This window comes from Xiphophorus hellerii, chromosome 4 (assembly GCF_003331165.1).
Source record: "Xiphophorus hellerii strain 12219 chromosome 4, Xiphophorus_hellerii-4.1, whole genome shotgun sequence".
Lineage (NCBI taxonomy): Eukaryota > Metazoa > Chordata > Actinopteri > Cyprinodontiformes > Poeciliidae > Xiphophorus > Xiphophorus hellerii.
Window position 1 is genome coordinate 9,337,993 of NC_045675.1, and position 21,965 is coordinate 9,359,957.

The following is a 21,965-nucleotide window of genomic DNA, read 5'->3' on the forward strand; positions in this document are numbered from 1 at the left end:
AGCTTACCTTCCAGATGTTTTATTATTCAAACAGCACAGAGAAAACAAAATGCATATCTACTTGATCTAATCATGGTATGTTTCCTCCAACCAACTATTTGTTATTATATCAAAGTTGTCACCTCTTTTAGTTTCTTACATAATAGTAATTTGTCTTGCAGGGTGCCTGGTGTGTGTTTTTGGGTCTTTGCTATGTTTGTGTTCTTGTAATAGCTCCACTTTTTTGGGGGGAGGCAAAATTGGACCTGAAAGCTTGTGCTGATCGAGTGAATATTAAAGGGTTGGGGAGATTGCACTCTGGATAAGTGGCTCTTGTTGTCGTGGAGTGTGACACTGTTCCTCTTTGTAATGATTCACAGTGCTCTTGACACATGATATTGTAGATATTCAGAGGATTGCTGGTTTTATGCTGGTGAGAATTTTATCTCCAGGAAAAACTGTTTGATGCGTTTCTCAGCTGTTGCTTTACAACATATAAATTCAGTAAAGCTAGCTGATTCCATAATTTAATGTAATTTCTGTGTAATTTTAGGTAAACGGGATTGTTTTTCATAAAGGGTTTAAGTATTAAAGTAGACACAAGCGAAGAGGCACGGAAATAATGCTTTATTTCATTTAGCTGAAAGTGTTGTTGCAAAGCCAAAGATGTGCATAAGCTCATAGCTGATCTCTTTTTTCTAAGACATGAACCAGCTTAGTTTTACACATCCATTATGGCTGCTTAAAGCCCCAATCGCTTTAGTGCTGGGAGTCAAACAGGGTCAGGCTGTGTCACAATTTTAGGATAAAGTTTTCCCCATTTAGAAATTAAATCTGGAAATAACTTTGAATAGAAAAAGACACATTTCATGTTAGACAGTTTTTATAAATCTTCCTAACATTCCTGAAGTAAGTCAGGTAATGCAGTGATTAATGTCATCACTCCGCCCACATTCGTTCTGATTGGACTGTTTTATTTTAGACATATATTTTCTCAAACCTGTTACAAAACTTGTGATGCCTTTAGAAAAGTTCCATATATTTTGAGTTTATTTTCTATCTTTTATAAACTCAAGTAAAGTCACTGGCACATGCTGTATCTATAAAAAAAAAAAAAAAATCCATGGTGTTTTTGAAATATTTACAGGGTAACATTTTGGATCCTAACGCTTTTAGTGTTTGCCACACTTTTTATTCAGACAATCTGACAGTATAAGCCTTGTTGAAGCTGTATTTTGACTCACTCTATTTACTCCCAAAATTGTTGGCCGATCTTGTGAAGGTATTTGAATCTAAAGGTTACACATCATAGATTTGTTTTGTTTTCAAGCCAACACCAATTACTCCTCTTTTATAATTAAAAGTTAATACAAAACATGAACTGTGCAGATGTTTAAATTGGGATTTGTCTGAAACAAAATGCTGTGAATACTTAACCAGTCACTATCTAACAAAAACAAAACTCCACCTATGGTACAGGGTCTATCAAAAAGTATGCACTACCTCGCTATCACGGCTGCTGTTTGGGGTTTTTGGAAAAGGATCCAGCTGTGGAAACACACCTAAGTTCCAGAAGATTTGCCTTCAGGTTTTGTTAACAATTTCAAACATACCTATCAATTTCTATAGCTATAAAAATCCTAAATATAATTTTTAGTTCTAAACCTCTACAAAAAGATCTAAAACCAGTTCTGAACGCTGTTATGTTTTTTCTTGTCTGCTTTATACATCCTTTCCACAGAGCAATGGACATCATGGAGATCTTTAAGATGAGCAGGATGTAAACTATCAACATGAGCCAATAAAGGGTCTGAGTGTTTCCGAGTTGTAAATTTGTAGGAGACAACACAACAGATTAGTTATGATGGATTATAAGGCCCTGAGATCATGGACATCAGACATCCTGCCATATTTTCCTCTCTCACAATTACATAAACATTGTTGAATAGGCATTTTGTGCGTTTCTAAATGTCTGCATACCAAACCTACACACAGATTAAAGTTATGCAAGGAAACATCTGTGTAATTGAAATAAAGTATATATTTCAAGTTCAGCTTTATAAGCTTTTTTCAACAGACTAGTTTCTATTTGGAAAGTTTATCAGTTTAATCCATCTTCATTAGAATATCGCATCCAGGTGAAATGAGCACTCACAAGATTGATTGTAAGTATTCCTCTACAAACATTCTTATCAAACTTTAACAAAAAAAAGTAGAGACTAACCAGGGCCTTGCTGTAGGAACATCTCTGATAGGATCTCTAGGTGAAGGAAGAGAAGTGCACCTCCAATGCCAAACAGCAGGATGAACCAAAAGCCACGGGGCATTCTTCGTAGTCGTATCCAAAGGGAATCCATCTCCATCCTTAACTTCATCCACACCATAATGCGGCACAGTATGGTGCGTATATAATAGGTTCTGGGGAAATATTAAAAAAGAGAGAAATGACTGCTTTTAGATTGTTTTCAGTTTAATCCATCTTTATAACAATGCAAAATAAAGCAGTAGGCATAGCAACACAGACCAACATAAATCTGATAAACAGATTTTCTTCAGCTCGTACAATGTTCTTGAAATTTTTCACATTACAAACACAAATGTTATGATAATTTGTTGGGATTTTATTAACAAAACATGATCCATAATTGCTGCACTGACGATTGTAGCCTCTGAATATAAGCTCTACAACTGATACACCTGGTGTCCCCCTTTTCAATCAGTTAGGGAACATCGAGTTTTGCAGTCTTATTGTCAATTTCTTTTTCTTTTTTTTTTAAATACTAATGACTATATTTAGAAGAAATGAAGCAATTATTATTTGGGTAATTTATTTTCTTATTGTACATTATACAATCATATTAATTTCATGCAACCCTGAAATTACACCTTTGAGATCCGCAGTATTCAGTTCAGTTTATTTATTCAGTGACAGTTAACAAGACATGTCACAAAAAGACACCTTGCAAGAAAAAAAACAATTCAGTTCAGTCACAAAGTTTAAATTGATCCTGGTTATCAAACAATGCACTCAAGTTTGTTTTAATATTCAAATTGGTTAAAAGGTTTCCTATAAGAAAAGATAGCAGAACAAACGTCAGAAACAACAACTTAATGAATTTAGCTGGTTCAACAGTCAAGCTGCACTCTACATACAAATTCTAAGCTCTCAGAAAGAGTCGCAGTACAATTATTTCATAAAAAAGTAACACTTTTTCTTGTTCTCACAGGTGGAAGTGTGAGGGATTAAAGTAGTTATAGGTTTCCAATTTGTAGGTAACTCTACAGCCTATTTCACTTGTTTTTTACATACAGTCAATCTGTATGAAAACTGTGAGCAAATGCTTCTGGCTCAAGGTTTTACAGCACTTCACAGGTTCATTAAATCTGTGTTTACAGGACTCACGTTGAACTTTTCAAGAAATAAAACATGTTTTGATGTTAAAACTAATAAAACATGATTGCAATAGAAACCTTAAAGTTTCCATTTTTCCAATATTTTCCATTTGCATTTCCATTGTGGAAATCATATGATGCAGTGTGGGGAAAACACTATATAATAGATAAGGTGGGAGTTGTGGGTGATGTGTTTCCCAATGTGAAACATGTGGAAGTTCTATTTTGTGGCTAAGCATTTTACCACATGTGAAATGTTTTCTAATGTTTCACAAATACAAATTATATGGCCTACCAACAAGTGTTTCACATGTGGTAGTTATATTATGCATCTGGATTTAACATGTGAAAATTGTGGGGAAAAGACGTACAGGTGAAACATATTTCACATTTTTCTCAGAACACCAAATTAAGTAGATGCCTGATCTACAGAGTAGAAAATGTGTTTGTTTATGATCCTTGGGTGTTTGGGTTTTTGTTTTCAGTTGCACCTGGGTTTCCCTCACCTGTTGTTGTTCATTTATGTTTCTTAAGTCTTGCCATATTCAGTTTCTCTGTGACATTGTCAGCAAGGTGTTGAAATATTAGTTAATTCCTTTGTATTTAGTTTTCTACTTTACTCTTCTGTAATGTTATTTGTGCATTTGAATTTATTCCTGTTAGATCTAAGACTTCTCCCTGGGTTTGTTGTCCATTTTGAGTCTTGATTCAGCTGCTTTGTGTTAATTAGTCTCCCTTCCTCGGTTTTTCTGCTTTCATTCTGTAACATCTATTCCACATTTCTTCCAATAAGCTCATTTGGTTCGTTTGCCATTTTTCACATTTGCCTCTGTATTTAGGCTCATATAATGTTCCTTTGCTGGATTCCTCTGTTACTCTGTCTGAACTCCATGACCTGCTCTTCATACAATTCCCCTGTAAGGTTTCCACAGTAACTGTGGTAAACTCTGTTCTGCCACAGTCACTGTCTGCACTTGAGTCTTTCACAAACAGCAACATGACACTGTATGATAATTCTCTATAGTTACTAAGAAAACTGCAGTCTATTTCTGAAAGGGGATTGTCTAAGTATTTATTTAGTGAAAGAATAATAATCTTAGGGTGACACTGAATTTTATATCTTAAAATATTTTCAGAGTACATACTAAAGCTGATCAATAAAACTGCTATCGTTTTATCATTTTATTCTAAAATTTTAAAATAAAATATGTAACCATCAATTTTTACAACTGCACTATCTTCTCTCATGCATTATTAGGAAGCCATGTTTAAGATCCTTTCATTTATAATTGATTAATTAAGCCAATTTTAAAAAATCATAATTTTTGTCTGCATACATTTAGCTTTTCTGGTCAATATACTGTTTCAAATTGCAGCAGGACTTTTTGTTTTCCATAAAAAAGTAGTTTACCCTTTGTTCAACCAGTCACTTGTGAGCCAAGTCAGACAATGCATGTCCGTCTGTCTTTGTTTTATAAAATCACCTCCAGATTATTACAACATTTTTATTTCATCTATGAAAATCTTTGTTGGTTTTAGCAGTTATGCATTTACATTATAATTATAGCTTTTACTTACCAGGAAATAACCGCAGACCCTTGTTAAGATAAGGTGAATAGTTAGATCTAATAGTTATGTGGCACATCTAAAATGCAAACAGTCATTCCTTTCAATATCAAAAGGCATATCAGATCCAACTAAAGACAAACTCCTGCTAATACACCTTCATTTACTTGAACTTACAATATACAGTACAGACCAAAGGTACAGTACACACCTTCTCATTGAATTAAATTAGAAAGTGTGTCCAAACTTTTGGTCTGTACTGTATATATATATAAACACTTATAACACCTGAACTGATTGATTTTCATATTCCCATTGCTAGATTCTCACCAACAAGTTTCAATATATTTTTGACAAGATATTTCATCATGAAAACACAGTAATAATAATAATAATTTAATTATATTACAGGTAAATTAGTTCTTTTGGTCCCTTCTCCAGCCTTATAAACGATGTACTGTCTCCGCAGAAGGAACATCTGCATAACTTGAAATGCCATTTTTTAGTCGACCTCATATTTTCTTTTGGAAAAAAGATTAATACCATAACAACATCATTTCATTCTGGGGAATAAATAAAGAAATAATTCTGCTACATTCTTTGGGCTAGTGTATTTTTTAAGCATTAAATTGAAGTACAAGGCTAATCAGGATACCGAATGAGTCACAAAGCAAAATAATATCCCTTAAAATGTCTGAGTGTGTAGCTTGACGTGACAGTACATAGGACCTTTCTTAGAAAAAATATCCGGTAAAGCTGGAGAGATTCAGTTTTCCATACAACAAAAGATATTGACATCGGGGACCATTAAGAATTGCAGCTATGGAGGTTCAGTTGTTTTCAATATTGCAATGAAAAAAAAAAACTAGCTGATATTTTATCACAGGTCACCATCATTGTAATGTTATCTGATTGGAAATCAAAGCCATGCATGTTCAAAGTTGCTGTGATTTATGGCAAAGCAGCTCTGCCCAGAAAGACTAGTTATGCAATCAATGTTAGAGCATGAGGAACAGGCTGTTTCCTACTGTTACTTAATGGTGTTTTCCTCCTTGAGCTTGTTTTTTTTTGGTCAAAGTTTACAAGTCTTTTTTTTTTATATATAGATTATGCACCCTAGTGTAAGTACTGTATGTCCATAACTGATTGTGCCTTTGTGGATTAGTGTACCATGGTATATAACATTGAGGCACATTGGTACAAATGAGGATGAAAATTAGAGTTAATGTGCAGTACACATTCATTGCTTTATTGGGATTTTATGTGACATCAAGTCAAAGAATAATGACACGTGATTTTCAAATTAGTTTACAATCAAAAATCTGAAATGCGTGGTGTGCATTTTTATTCACTCCCCTTCTGAGAATAACAAATAGTCTGTACTACCAACAGACGCTTCCACATGAGCTGTAGATCTCTGCAGCAGATTCAGAGTTCCCACAGATCTCTAAGCCATTTCTCTGAATAATGCTGTCTTTGCCTATCAGTGAATTTAGACAGCTGTTTTGATTGCAGTTGTACCAAACTCTCTATAAAACGATGGACTGATAAGTTAAATAAGTTGAATAAAAATAGATGTAGGTAAAACACAGATGTTGAAAACCATGTATCATTTTTTTCCCAGTTCACAATTATGAAAAGCTGCATATTGGTATTACATAAAATGCCAGGAGAAGAGATTGAAATTTGTCATGTTACTTGACAAAATATTGAAAGCGTAAAAACGTAATATTTTTTCAAGGCACTGTAAATTTGCACAATTATTGTTTTACTTAAGCAGACACAAACTAAACGACAGCAGCAACAAACTACACACAAAAAAACAGAAAAACACCACCTGTAAATCAAGAATTTAAGCCTACTGAATGTGTTTTTAATAATACAATAAAAAAATTAGCATTAATTTTGATATTCAAAATAGATGTTCAATAACTCAACAATTAGGCTACGCAATGTATTCAATTGCAGTTGAATACATGCAGGCTGGTGGGAAAAAAAATGGTAGGACTGATGTGGCAAAAGATTAAATCTAAGATTTCCATTACTAGTCCAGTATAAGGATTCAAATTACTATAATTCCACAGTAAGAGAGCATTTTTCATGCAGCAAAATACTATGAAGAGTTAAATTAACTAAAAGTACAAATTCAGTGACTTGCAAAATATAAAGAAATTAATTATTAAATTATTGTCAACAGCTAAGACTGAATAAGACTTAAAAAAAACCCCACCAAACTGTATGATTGCCTAGAAGTTTAACTAGCTCTGCTGGAACCACAACACCAGACAATCCCTCTGGATTTATCTGACTTCCATGTGCTCAGCAAAATATAACAGATGTGTTCAAAAATTCAAGTCACCAAACAAGACTTCAGCTCCTCCTTGTGCAAAATCACATAATGGTCATCTGACCCAGCAAAAATCATATCAACCAAACATTAGCAAGATAACAGCAGAAACTCAAAGAAGAAAATAAGAGTGTCATCAGTGACAACACAATTCCAACACTTAGCATTGGAATTGTGCTAACCAGAGCAACATGAAAAACACACACATAAATGATAATAGTTGATTATGAGCAAAGAACAACTGACAACAGCTGATAAACAGCAAAAAATAAACAACAAAAAAGACCAGAGCAATGTTGTTACTGAAACCAATAAAACATGCTGAGGAACAGAAGTTGTAGCTTACCGGCCATCTGTAAAATCCTCTCTGCAATGTCATTCAAGGTGGAGAATTCGGTCAGCTTTCTCTCGGTAACATGTGTCGCCATTATCAGTTTTATCACCAAAGCAACAGGGCGCGATTCAGCGGTACTAATTGGTCAAATATTTATAATTTTTCCCTAGCCACCATACAGGATTGGCTAGTTAGCTTCATTTTGGGGGCGCTAGTCAACAGAGGCCCAGAAGTAACCTAACGGGTCCATGGCGGCTGGTCCATAGGGGGCGCCGTCCTTGAAGAAGAAGGGGGGTGGAGAGAATCTAAAAACGACCTAACATGATTTTTTTAATAATGTATTTGCATATTTACCTTAATAGTGCGTGCCTAAATGTAATCTGCATTATTTACATAACCTTATCTCTAACTAACTCTCATTCAACGGCGAAAACCTCCCAACAGACTCCTTACCACAGAGGCCGCTTTTCATTGGCTGATGCCCATTCTACGTGGTCACGTGCGTGGCCGTCTCACAAACACACGCTTCCCGTTAGCTAAGTACAGCATAATGGCAGAACTGATACACCTTCTACACCTTGAAGCCTGTCTGCTACACAGTCTTACGTTAACTAAACAGATCAATATGCAATGTGTACTGTATCTGACATACACTAAAGATTTTATTTTAGCAGAAAAGGCTTTGGACTAAACTGTTACTCGTGTTAGCCACTCTAGCACCAAGTACAGCTAGTCAATCAACCATCGCTGTGTTCAGGGAAGCCCTGATTAATATTCGAGAAATAAATATCAAGCCTGGAAACTTGATATCGTAACGGACTGATACGCAGAGATTACGTTATGTTTTTAACGTAATCTTTGCTCGTCTTGCGGGGCGCAGGCGGTTGCCACGGTAACAGGTGTGCTTAAACTACAAAGAGAGCGAGAGTAAAAAGGTAGGAGTGGTTTTGAGTTGATCACCTGTTCGGGTTATTTTACCTTTGTTTACCTTTGCTGTGGCGCGTTACAGCCGCTGTAGTTTCTAAACTTTGGACTAATTACCTCATTCGTTTGTGAGTATACCTCATTCACAACAAACATCAAACAAAAAGTTTTTTCAAGTAGAACAAATATATTTCATTAAATTTTAACAACCAAATGGCTTCCACCGCGGTAATTATGTGAAATTAAATTAATTATATCCCAACTTCAGAAGATTTGCCTTTACCCTTAAAAAGCTCTTTAGTTCCTCCTATCAGTCTGTAGCTTCTCATATTGATGTCATCAAACCAAATTTCAGATCTACCATAAGTGACTGACACCTGCTGGCCTCAGGTTTGCAACCAGCTTGTGACTGAGAAACCAGTAACCTCCTCCCAGATGATGACATGAACTTGTTAGTTCCTCTGTCCATTGTAGTAGCTGATATATTGTGAAAATCCGGTAGAAATGATGACCTAATCGAGTCATGTTTACATAGAAACAACGCGCTGCAAGGTTTTGTTTGTGAGACTTGCGGTCGTGGGTCGGTTGTGGGAGGAGCTTGGTAAAGTCCATTGGGATTTGTGTGCTCAATTAAAACAACACATAGCTCTTTAAATGAAGACATGCTGAGATGCAATAAGCACATATGCATGCTCGAACGGTACTCATTCCATGGACAGTTTTGCCCTTTACATTCTAGATGCCCTTTTCAGACTGAAATACCAAGGTAGCATTTTCAAACAGAGCATCACAGACATTGATGGTTTAATGAGATACAGTGCAAGAATGCAACAAGAATGGAGATTATTAATGCAACAGTTTTACTACACACAAGTAGGCATGGGGTGGTTTTTGTTAATGTGGAGCATGGCTTGCACACTAAAGTCTAAGTTTGTCTTTAAAGGGGTACATAAAGAGTGTGGACATGACCAAAATTTATTCAAGCTGCAATGAGACACTGAGTAAATCTGTCAGTCAGAAATTATTCTGATCTTTTTATTTTATTATGGAAAAAAACCCATAATCCAGCTGTTTAAAAGTATTTCTGATATCCAAAACACACGGTCTTAGAGAAGCACCTCAGTTCAATAAAACAATGTTTTGAAACAAACTTGAACATCCCACTGAGCAACAGGATTTCAACTTAGACTACATGTAGACCCCATGTGCTACCCTGATCTAGACCTACTCTGTTTATTTTGTCTAACTATAAACCATATTTATTTATTCCACACAGTCAATAAGAGCAAATAAGAACTACAAAGTTTATAAATCAAACAAAAATGCCTGAAAACATAAACTGAAACTCAAACATTTTCATTTGGTTCATTATGAATGACCTAATTTTGTCTTGACTTCATTTGTGATATTGCTGTAATAACAGCAAGCTGAGAAAAATAAAAATCTATATTTCAGTTTATATGAGTGCAAAAGATTCTAAGAACATGGATGGATAAATATAAATAAATATTTCTATACAGTAGAAACCGGATATTTAGCATGCACCGAATACATAGACACCATTTTTATTTCACTATATAAAAGTTAAATCAGATCAAACTTTTGATTTAAGTGAGCCAGAATTATCAACATTCATAATTGGCAAATAATGAGAGATGAATATGCCAAAAAAGATATTTATTAATGTCTTTGAAATCAGAAGGTTACATACATTTTGTCTGTATTTGGTAATGTTACCTTTGAACTGTCAGAGTGGTTAAATGTTTTGGATTTTCTTCCACAAGGTTCTCAGTAGTTTGCTGGAGTTCTGACTTTTTCCTACTGCCAGACCTGGTGGAACTGAGTCAGGTTTGTGCACCTCCTCACTCACAAATGCCCTTTCAGATCTGCCCACAAACTATTGATAGAATTGAGGTCAGGGTTTCGTGATGACCATGTCAAAACATTGACTTTGTTGTTACCACTTTGGCTGTAATTTTGGTGTCATTGTCCATTTGGAAGGCATATTTGTGTTGAAGCTTTAACTTCCTGGCTGATGTCTGAATGATGCTTCAATATTTCTACATAATGTTCTTTATTTGCGATGTCATGGTGACTGGCCTGTACTTGTAAACCATTCATACAAAGATTCACATGCTGATAAGCTACACTGTAACCACAGTCTGACAGAAGTGAGTCTGCCATATACACCAGCGCAACCGGGCCCTCTGACCACCACCAGGTTAAATGTCTTGCCTAACTACACTGCAACTGAGAGAGACAAGGTTGGAACTGGCAACCTACCTGTTACAGGATGAACTCCCATCATCAGATGAAAGTCATTGTCCCTTTGTACATTTGCAAATTCCAATCTGCTTTTGAAACAATGTCTTAATTCTCATTGAGTAGCCTTTCATCACACAATTTTGACCAAAACATGTATGATTGGGTTGCCAGGTGAGGGGCTGGGGTCGGCTTGGGGTTGCTAGGTAACAGAAATATGCAAAAAGTGAATTTTGCATAATACGTCCCCTTTAAAATACATTCACAGGAGTGGCTCCAATTACTCAAATGTCACATCAACATCTGAGCTTTTCCTCATTGTTCAACGATATGATTTACAGTCATAGGAAAAACAACAACACACAGACAAGGATGAAAGTTATATTCTTTATCTTCTTGTGCTGCTGGTTCAATGGCTTGTTGCTCAGAAAACAGTCATATTGTTTCTCTCATATTACACCGCTTCTTTACCGAAATAATTTCGGTAAAGAAGTGGTATTTCAAGTGAGACATAGCCTAAAAACACAGATTTGCTTTGATGTACAATAAAATCATTTGAATAATTGCCTCCCACTAATCATAAATATTTTATCAGTAATTGATACATTATAGAAGACAATTTATGCAAATTATTCCCCAATCTGTTTGAAGATACAAACTTCAAAACAATCTTTTAAAAAAATATTTTTATCTTGAAATCATGTGTCCGTTTTTCCTTCACAAAGCCAACAGGTTGTGCTGTCTGTGTGAACTATATTTGCCCTATATTACTTTTAGCAAAACTTTTTACATAATATTAAGCCTATAAGATAAGTTTTAGAAATTGTCGGTTTTCTTTAAGCTGGAGTTCTTTGAAGAATAAATTAATAAAATATCATTTGGAAATGGCACTGAAATAAAACAATTATTATCCACCAAGTGTAAAGGTTCATCTGTTAAATTGGCACAACAAAACTTGACTTTCAGAGCAATCAAGTGTTGATAAATGTAGCAAATATTTCCCTAGTGCACGTAGATGATATGTATCTGTTGCTGAACAGTTCAGGTAAAAGAGCAAAGCAAAAGAGAAACTACTTGATGTGTCAATGTAACTTTTACCTAAGAAAATTAGACCCTCAGCATACTATAAGATTGGACAGACATGTAAAGCAGTATAACAACAAAAAGCACATATAATCTGACAAAAGAGATTTTCCTAATAAACATTTAGAGTAGCTCTGTTCTTCACCAGGAATAAAGACACAATCCAGTAATTTAATCTGCATCTATTTTTTGAAAGATATCTAAATGAGGACAAATTATTACTGCATGTTGTTTACTATTTCAGTAAAAGCTTGGTTAGATTATAAATAATATTAAATGTATTTAGACATTTTGCCCACAGGACCGCCAATGTATTATAAGGCTCTTTACTGTATTTTTAATCTCTCAGGGTTTCTTCAAGTATCTTTGTATTATTTTGTGCCATTCTGTTCTTCCCTATTATTATTTTTATTGATGTCTTATGAATCTCTTCAAGTATTTCCTGCCTTTTTGAACCCCAACCAATCTTCATGTCTTCCCTGACTTCCTCTGCCAAAACAACTTACCAGCTCTGACAAAATCAAGCCAGACTTGCCTCCACTAACCTGAGATGTCATATATTTCACTGGATTCTACCAAAAGGCCCCCTGCATTTTAGATCATGTTTGCATCCTGGTCCTCTAATTTGAGTGGGTTCTGTTGTCCTGGACATGCAGGTACCATGAGCCGCCTCTGCTTCTGTTCCATTTTCATTCTGGCCACCAGCCATCTGTTCAATCCGTAGAGGTTTCTCCATTTCACCACTCCAACCTACGTCCTGAATGAGTCCCAAGGGGATCTTTGCTCAGCCAGACTGGTCTACAGCCAGAATGGCCTGTGAACTGTTTTTGCTTGTTGCTTCTACACACTGGCTTCTGAGTGATGTAGCCTATTTTCTTCCCCCTTAGTCTTTAGTTGTTCAGTGGTTTGGACATCATTATAATTAAGCTATGTGACATTAGGTGGTTCAGGCACTAATATGACAACTTGAGAAGACATCTCCTGTCTTCTCAAGAAATGCATGAACTCATGAGAAATGAGTTGCATGCATTGCTCAGGAGTTATTTTGATTTCTTCTTTCAAACATTGTCTTCAAATGCAATGCTTCTATGCACTCCGACCTTCCATTCTTTCTGTGATTATCATCTTTTCACTACAGTTTCAAATAGTCAAGCCAGGTGATTATCCAGACAGTTCTTGCAGTTTTATTGTCTTTCTCTGAAACCATCTGCGAGTGTGTGTAGAATCAAGTTTACTTCTTAAAAAAACCCACCACCACCAATTCATTTTCAAATTCTTGTCAAGAATCAGGATTGTGAAATTCTATCCATAGAGCTACATTTTGGCCTTGTTTGACCATAGGAAGTAATATTTAATTGACACACACCTTACGCAGGATGCAATATACTTTTTCTTCAGTAAAGATGTCTTATGTGCACACGCATCGATAAGTAGAGCATTACCTGTAGTTTAAATGGATAAACTCCCTCTGCCAATCCAGATGTGTAGTTTTCTGATAGCTCAACTGTCTGATTATTTTTTTGAATCCATTAACAGAACTCCTATGAAATGTACCTTATCGTGTCTAGATTTTCTATTCACCACAGGTTTGAGCTTATTGAAATATAAAAATGTTTGCAAATATGTCTGTACCCATTACATCCTCATGTTATTGGCACGTTTTGCAAAAGCAGAGTTATTAAAACCCCAGCTTGGTGGTGCAGTTGATACCTGCTTGCCTTGCACCATTGAGGTACTAGATTTCAGTCCGTAGGTTGCAGAAATCCAGAGTTCTTTGCTAGTGTCCATGGTCACATGATTCTAGTGTGATGCATCAAAAATCTTATGTCAACTAGCATATAAAGGAGGCATGAATACTGACGTATTTTAGTGGTCTTCTTGATTTTCCTTGCCTTGTACCAGCTTTTCTGATCAATACGCTTTTCCTGGGTCATTTCACTTTTGAGCTCACATTTTATGGATTCACTGGTTTTGATTTCTTTGAGCTAATTGCGTTAGTTGGGCAATGCCCGGAGTACATTTCATGTCAATAGGTCTGTGTACCATTTACATTTTGTTTACAGGTTTATTTCCACATACTCCCTATGACCCTTTAATAAGCTTCTCATCTCGTCACTTGAAGCTTCAATATATTGTGCTCTAAAAGAGTTAATTATTTTTTCTGTTTCCAGTGTGGAACCAATTTTAAGTACTGATATTAGTGGAAATTGCAGTTAAGCATATTTTCTTTTGCACTGCAAATTTATTTCTTAAGTCCAGTTGACAGAAATGACTTTTGGTCTTTTTGGTAGCCTATGTTCTCAGATGTCAGAGATTCGGTCTGCTCCTGGAACAATCTTAATTGTTTTATGTGCATCTTATCAACCCCAGTGTGTATTTTTGTTCCCTCCGTCTTCTTTTTACTTTATGTCACTTCTTCTCTTCTCGGTTACTCTGTCTGACTTCAAGTTGACTGTTTCTGTTTTGTCTGCCTTTGTTTCAGTGTGTATTCATGCTTATATTTATCTTGTCAGAATCTTGTAGCTGTTAGGTCAAAAACATTTAGCTCTATGTAGGTTTGAACATTTATTTCACCTCATGTTCAGTTTCCTAATGCACCAACATTTTGTAAAACAGGACCTGTTTTATCTCTGATTTCATTCTAATCATCAGTCATGGGGTAAATAATGCCCAGAAAATGGATCACATCAGTAAACCATGCTGACGATCCTTTCATGTTAATTCCATATTTAGAATTAACTATAAGAATTTTCAGTTCTTATAGCAGGCAAAGGTTCATAAATCAATTCCTTCTGTACACTAAAATGTTAAACTAAATTTAAAACTAAACTGTTAGTGAATTATTAAAATTTTATTTCTAGAAGACATAACATTGGGGCATAAAAGGTTTATAGAATTATAAAGAATTATATCAGCAGTTTGCCATGATACTCTTTAATGTCTGCTGACTACTGAAAAAAATATGAACAGAAATGCTTACAGTCTTTATAAATTTTTTATGGATGGCTGTTTTATGAAAATAAACCACATAATTTAACACATAACATAAATTGTATCCAGCATTAAAGCTCTTCAGATTGTAACACTGGACAGATTTACCATAGTTAAAATTATCTGAGAAATGCTCGAATAAACTAGAAATGTCTTTTACAAACTTCTTAGTTTTGAAAAACGGAAGCTGACAGACAAACTGAGTTTTTTCTATCTAATGAAGCTTTTTTGGAGAAGCACCTTTAGTATTCAGGTTATAACTGCTTCTGGGTTATTTGGGATACAGCAAAACTGATAACGATGATATATATGTTTTACTTGAACATACTTCTCTCGTGGGGGCTGATATGTGCAGCTGCAGCCAAATGTTTAATAAACCAAGACTCAGCAAGCATGTGAAGTGTGTGATACAAAACACAGAAGGCACCTAACTAGAACTATATGTTGCCATATGTTTATGAAATATGTTAGCTTAGCATTCCAGGTGACCACCACTGATGTTTAAGTTCATAACTGAGGTTGACTGTAAGGTTGCTCTTCCAGTTTGAGAAATGTAAAGGATATTTAGTATTAGTCAATCAAAGCTTAAACAATGCATTGTATCTTCTAAATATTTATAACAAATAAAAACCTTGGTAGAGAAGAGATGCGTAATCTCGGATAGAGAAAAAAGAAAAATCCCAACTTGATTTTCACAGCTGAAATGTTCTCAAAATTACTCTTAGTCATATATAAAATGATATCTAATCCACTGGTTTTCAACATGTAAAGGTGAAGTGCTTTAATCAGTGCTGTTAAACAAAATGTGTATTGTTTGAAAATGTTTTTTCATTTAACAGATATCAACCTGTAAGAATTTTTGGTTGGAATGAATTGTCCCATCTTGACTGCCCTATAGGCGTTAAACAAAGGCTCCATTAGTAAACTAGTCCTGTTTATGTTCTATGTTAATGATTTCCCAGATGTTTGCATGTACAGTGTGCACACAACAGAGTGATTTTACTCATGCAAACATTGCCTGTAAAGTGTTTAAATTAGTACAATTACAAGTACAATAATTTACTTTTTAAATCTTATATTGAATACCAAGGAAAACTGTGTTTATGATGTTCTCTGAATACTAAAGGTTAAGTACCAAATAACATGTAGTTGCACTGGCTGGCCACCCACCCAGGTTTTTTTTACCACTCAGCACAACGTTGTTGTTGTTTTTTTGTTTTGTTGTCAGAGGCAGCCTTCATCAGCCTAAAAATAAAAGATTGTTATTACAGGCTGTCAAAAGTTACTGCCTGATTTTAATTACACATGTATCCACACACACACACACACACCCACACCCACCCCCACACACACACGCACACACCCCCACCAACACACACACACACCCCCCCACCCACCCACACACACACACACACAGGCAATTGCTAAAGTGGGTGCAGTTGGTAGCCTATATCAAAATGACAGTGCTTCAATCGAAAATATTATATTTGTACATATATATTTTTTTCTTAGTTTAGAGCACATTAATGGTAACTTTCAGTACTGGCTTCATATTCTTACCTTTGGCAACACATACCACATCCATTGAAGGTAATCTAAAATAACACAAATCCTATATTTTTTTCTATATTCATATAAACTGTCTTCCAGATGAGTAAATACTTTGGAGGTAAGTGCCATATTTTCTCTACAAAAAAAAAAAAAAAAATCTGAATCCTTTGCTTAAAATGTGTTTCCTGCAGGGTCAGAGTGTAGAGACTGCAAATAATTACATGTGCTTAATGAAAATCTAATTGAAAGAATGACCCTCTATTCAGGGCTTGTGTTAAATCATTTTGGGTAACAAAGAAGAAAAAAACAAACTCATTTTGTTTTGTAAAGATGATTGTGGTTGTGTGTAAACTCATCTTTTGAAATTAACATTCCATAGGAGTCCAGGTAAATGTGGGTCTATTAACTCTGTAGCATTTTTTAAATTAAATTTCTCAAGAAAGTTTTATCAGCTTTAAAATCTGTAGCATATATTGTGTCTTGCAAAGTTTAAATATTTTGTCCTTAACATTTTTCATAGGAAGTTTTCTTTGGAGGATCAACACAAAGCAGTGCATGATTGTAAATCAGAATGAAAAATGTTTTTCTACAAATAAATATCTCAAAAGTGTGCAGTTCATATATATTCAGCCCCTTTGCTGTGGTAACTCAAAACAAAATCAAGTGCAACGATTGCCTTCAGAAATCACTAAATCACCAGTTTAGTAGTTGTGATTTTATCTCCATATTAATTAATGTAGCTGCTTTGTGAAGTTTTTTTTAGATAACATTAATGAAGAAGCAGCATCACAAGGACAAGTTTAAAGATTAGCTATGTTATAATACGATATTGCAAGCAAAGGTTTTGACTTTTCAAAAACCATCATTTGAAAGTGAAAAGAGTGGCACAAGTGTAAACATACTGTAACTTGGCTGTACAAAATTTAGAGATGAATAAACATAGAAACAGCCAGGATGATGAAAATAACTCTGGAGGAGCAGAAGAATCAAACATGTGGAAGAATGATGGCACCAAAGAATCTTAATAAAAACTGTGGAAAAAGACTAATTGCTATTACCTTGTGCATACCATCCCTTCTGTGGTATTAGTAGTGTCGTTAACTAACATTAAATCTGCTAATCTGTGAATTCCAATGCCCTTCTTTATCAGGGACAGGGAAGCTGGTCAGGATTGTTGGGTAGTTGGATGAGACTGAATATAGAGCACTACTGGAAGAAAATGGAAAAACAACCAAATATTAAGATAAAGGTTCACCTTTCAGAAGGAAAACAACTCTAGACATACAGCCAGAGGACCAATGGAATGATTCTCATCAAAGCATGTCCGTGTCTTAGGCCAGTCAAGGTCCAAATCTAAATCTAATTGCAAATCTTTGGTAAGACTTTATAATTGGTCTTCAAAAACATTATCCATCCAGTCTGTCTGAGCTTAATTTGCAAAGATGAACGTTCAGAATTCCCAGCACCTAGATGTTGAAAGCTGATAAAGATTTAAAAAAAGGAAAGGTAGTTCTTCTCAGTATAATATCTTAAAAAGTTTTTTCTTTCTTAAAAGGGAGGTGTTAAAGAAAATTTATCCAACTATAAATATGTTCCTGCCATTGTCAGATGCTGATTACAACTCTCATGATAAGTGGTGTGAAGTACTGCAGGTCCTGCAGTGAAGCTGTAGACTATTGTTAATGACGGTGCCTAAACAATGATACAGAGGTTCATGAAATAATACAATGTGTTATTGTGCTGTATCAAGTACACATTTTCCAGCATCAGAAATCTTTATATTTGTAGACCACATTTAGATTCATCAGTGACGACATAGCCCCATTCAAATGAAATGAATAATGCTAGTCAGATTCTTCAGTGGAAATTTGGGGTGTTTGCAATCAAGTAAATGTCATATATTTTAGTGACGTTGCTGTTTGTCTTACATGGGACGCCTGTAGAAGAGAACTCAGTGAGCAAACTCAAAAAAATTAAATCTTCAGTGCCGTTATTGTACAGTTTAATGTAAAGTTTGTGGCTGCAGAAAGAAAAAAAAATACAGATATCCTCTAAAGGCACTGGAAAAAGAAACGAAAAAAGAAAAATAAGACTGAGAATATGCAAAATAAAAACATTTTGCTTAATTATTAACAATATCCAAATCGTTCCTGTTTTTTTTTTTTTTTCAGGATTACTCCACATGTACATTTTTGCTTTCATTGTAGCTCAGTAAACTTCAAAACAATCAGTTTGTACAAACAAAAAATGTGGCCTTAAAAATGAAAAGTAACGAAAAATTAAATCATGGATACAAATTAGTAAATGGATTGTTAGTAAATGCAAATGTTTACAATCATGCTTTGCAGCATTGAGACAACATGGAATCTGTAAGGAGGGAACATGGGATTATTTTGCCTATTGTGTTGATATTACATTGATTTCTTTTTTAAAAAAAGCATAGTACACACAACAAAAATAACTGATTCAGGAAATCTTTATACATACAGAATTTACTCACATTTAACAGAAGCACATTGATAAAAGATTATACAAGAACAACTTTGTTAAGCAAAATTAAGCCATATACGTCAAAGATGACTGACATTTAAAGGCCTTACAGGGATCTGGGATGAAGCCATAAAGACTCTCACAGTGGGGATATATTACTGAGGAGAAATAATTCTTTATTTCAGACAACTGGTTAGAGAATTATTATTATTATTTTGACTAAACGGAGAAAAAAACACCCAAACTGTTCTCAGCAACTATTCGGAAAGCCAGATTCTGTGACTTTAGGTCTGTTGGTTTTATCAATATGTTTACACTTTATACATATATGTGTGAATGAACTAAAGGTTGAAGCTGTGGACAGCACTAACTTTAGTCCCTGCCACTTCTTAAACATTTGGAACTTTTTAAAGTGAGAATTATATCAGAAACCTCAAATTCACTAAAATCTTACTACCCTACCTGTTTTGGTTGTGTCCAGATGCCTGAAAAACTGGATTGACAGAACAACAACAACAAAAAAAAAACAATGGTAATGCTGGATCTTACTAAGGATGCACTATGCAGAGGCTTTGTCCGAACTAATAAAAATTCACTCATCTACGTACTCCATCCTAACACAGTAGTGAACCTTGAATTCCCCACCCTTTACACAAGATTCAGAAACTCATCAAAAGCTAAGACGTAGACAACACTTTAGTGCTTCCAGATTAAACCAATGTAAGATAATCTTTTCGATGACCTTACACCGCAACGTAAGAAGCACAGTAACAGCAGCTTCATTATTAAGGTTATAACTGCTAATCTATGAATTCTAATGTTTTTTTTCCCAAGCACTCTCACTAAACCTGTGTTTCATCAGCCTTTTGTTTACAGCTATAAGATAAATGGCCCTTGTCACTTTGTTGCACAGAGATTGGAGAAAATAAGGTTAGTGTGTCTCAGAGAAATATTGACACAACCCAACCCCTTAATGTCACTCTGTGCAAATAACATTTTTTCTATCAAGGATCTGGAACTGAGTCACTTAAAACTCTTATAGAACTCTATCAACATTATTTAATTCAACCAAATACTGCGATAATTACAAATACTGCATTTTGGATGTCATGATGGGTACTAATACTAAATTTTAAATAATAACTCATTTTACTCACTATGGCACTGCTATTACTGTTTCTGATGTGGGTGTGTGGGTGTGTTTTTTTTAAAATAATTTATTGGCACTAGTGGCCTTTATTTGATAGTTAATTGACAGAAAAGTGGGTAATGAGAGAAGGGGAAGACATGTGGCAAAGGTCGCCAGGCCAGCTGCGTTGAAGACTAAGGCCTCCATATGTGGGTTGTGCTTAACCCCTGCGCCACCACAGCATACCCCACTCTGTTGTGTTTTTAAATCTTCCTCCAACACACTAACAGGTTGTAACTGTCTCTGATAAGTTGTATCAAGTTTGTTGACACGGGTACAAACTAATTAAGAAAATCAAAATAATATTTTTTCCCCTACTGATGAATACTGAAGTGCATTACATCATTAATCAAGTATTTTGTCAATAATGACAGCCTTGATAATCTTCCCTGTCTTCAGTAAATGCCTCAGTACAAACTGAATCTGTAAGATGGTGGCCATAGGAGGGTACGATCGATCTGTTGATTGCGTTAACGGCGACAAACACTCTCCTAATTTGATTTTCTCTGGGCTCCATGCCATCCGTTGCTTGAAAAACATGTTCTGTATCTATCTGCGTATGTGCTTCTGTTATTGCTCAGCGGTAGTAGAGTTGGCATAAGCCTTCCCCCCTTTCACACATAGATGAACACATGCATGCACACACACACACACACTTTCTGTCCCTCAGTTTACCCCCTGCCTCTCACATAACAAGATGAACATTTTCACTTTCTCTCCTTACTAAGAATCCCTTCCATGCCGCTTCCCTCTAATCCCTCCATGCAAGTGACTCACATTACACCATTCTTCAGTTTAATGCACTTTAATAGCATTAATATCTGCGTTTGCCTCTTCAGCTGCAATAAACACCTCTTTCCAGTTTAAGAAAGCTGCTTAAGAGCAATTGACATATCTTGTGTACCAAAACAGAAACGCACCTCGGGTGAAAAGCAGAATAACTCATTGTAAAAAGAGTAATCTGCTCCTTCTGTACAATGGCACCCACCCACCACAGCATGGCACATAGTGTACAGTAAACAGACACTGAGGGAGATTGGACAAGGAGCAGTCAGCTCCCTGTTGTCCTTCCTACTCACTCTCGATGTGTGGAGGAGGCCTGCAGAAACAGGAAGAACACAAGTCCTTGCCACCTTCTGTGCCACCCGTGTTGCTGCGGCAGTGACAGCCAAGGTCAGCTCAGGAATGACAGAGGGTTTTTGCATGGAGATAAGGCTCTCACAAACATCCAAGCCACAGTGCCACTTTTTGAAGGAAAGAGAATCCTGCACCTGAATTATTCATAGGGGTCTCCCCCACCCTAAATAACAGCCGGCAAGCATTGTTTGACATCCCGAATGAATAATTAAGGACTGACCTTTTGTTCGCATTAGAGGTGATGGGCTGAACCGCTAGACTTTGTGGAAGAGGCTAGTGGATGATGTGCTGTGTACAAGAAATGTGAATTCTTTGCAATAAAATCAACCCAACTCTTGTGCACAAACAATGAAGCTAAAAAAAGAAAGACGCCATATCCCTGTGGAATGCATTAAAATAAGACACAATGAAATCTCTGCTGATTGCACCGCAAGAACTGCCTGAAGTGTCTCTTTTTCACTACTTGCATGTTCTTTTGAGAGTTTTACTGTACTTTGTTCATGACACATCAGAGGTAGTGTGATTACACCATTAAAAAACTGCATGTATCAGAAAGGAGTGTTAAGGGAAAAAAAAATACAATCCCAGGTACAGATTGTCAAAATTCTACTCAGCCAAACAGGTTCCTATAAAAATATGTTGTATTCAGAATTTGTAGTTCATGGTAATATGGGATTGAATGATTTTTTTTGTCATTATCATGCATTTTATCCAAGGTC

The 21,965-nt window shown here is 35.5% G+C and overlaps 1 protein-coding gene across 1 annotated transcript in view; it reads right to left on the reverse strand.

The window, feature by feature from the left end:
* chst8 (carbohydrate (N-acetylgalactosamine 4-0) sulfotransferase 8) overlaps positions 1-21,965 on the reverse strand; it is a 181,550-nt gene that overhangs the window by 147,849 nt on the left and 11,736 nt on the right. The window contains exon 2 of the mRNA XM_032560899.1: positions 2,204-2,397. Within this exon, the coding sequence (XP_032416790.1) occupies positions 2,204-2,397 (194 nt within the window). The remainder of the gene's footprint in view (positions 1-2,203; positions 2,398-21,965) is intronic.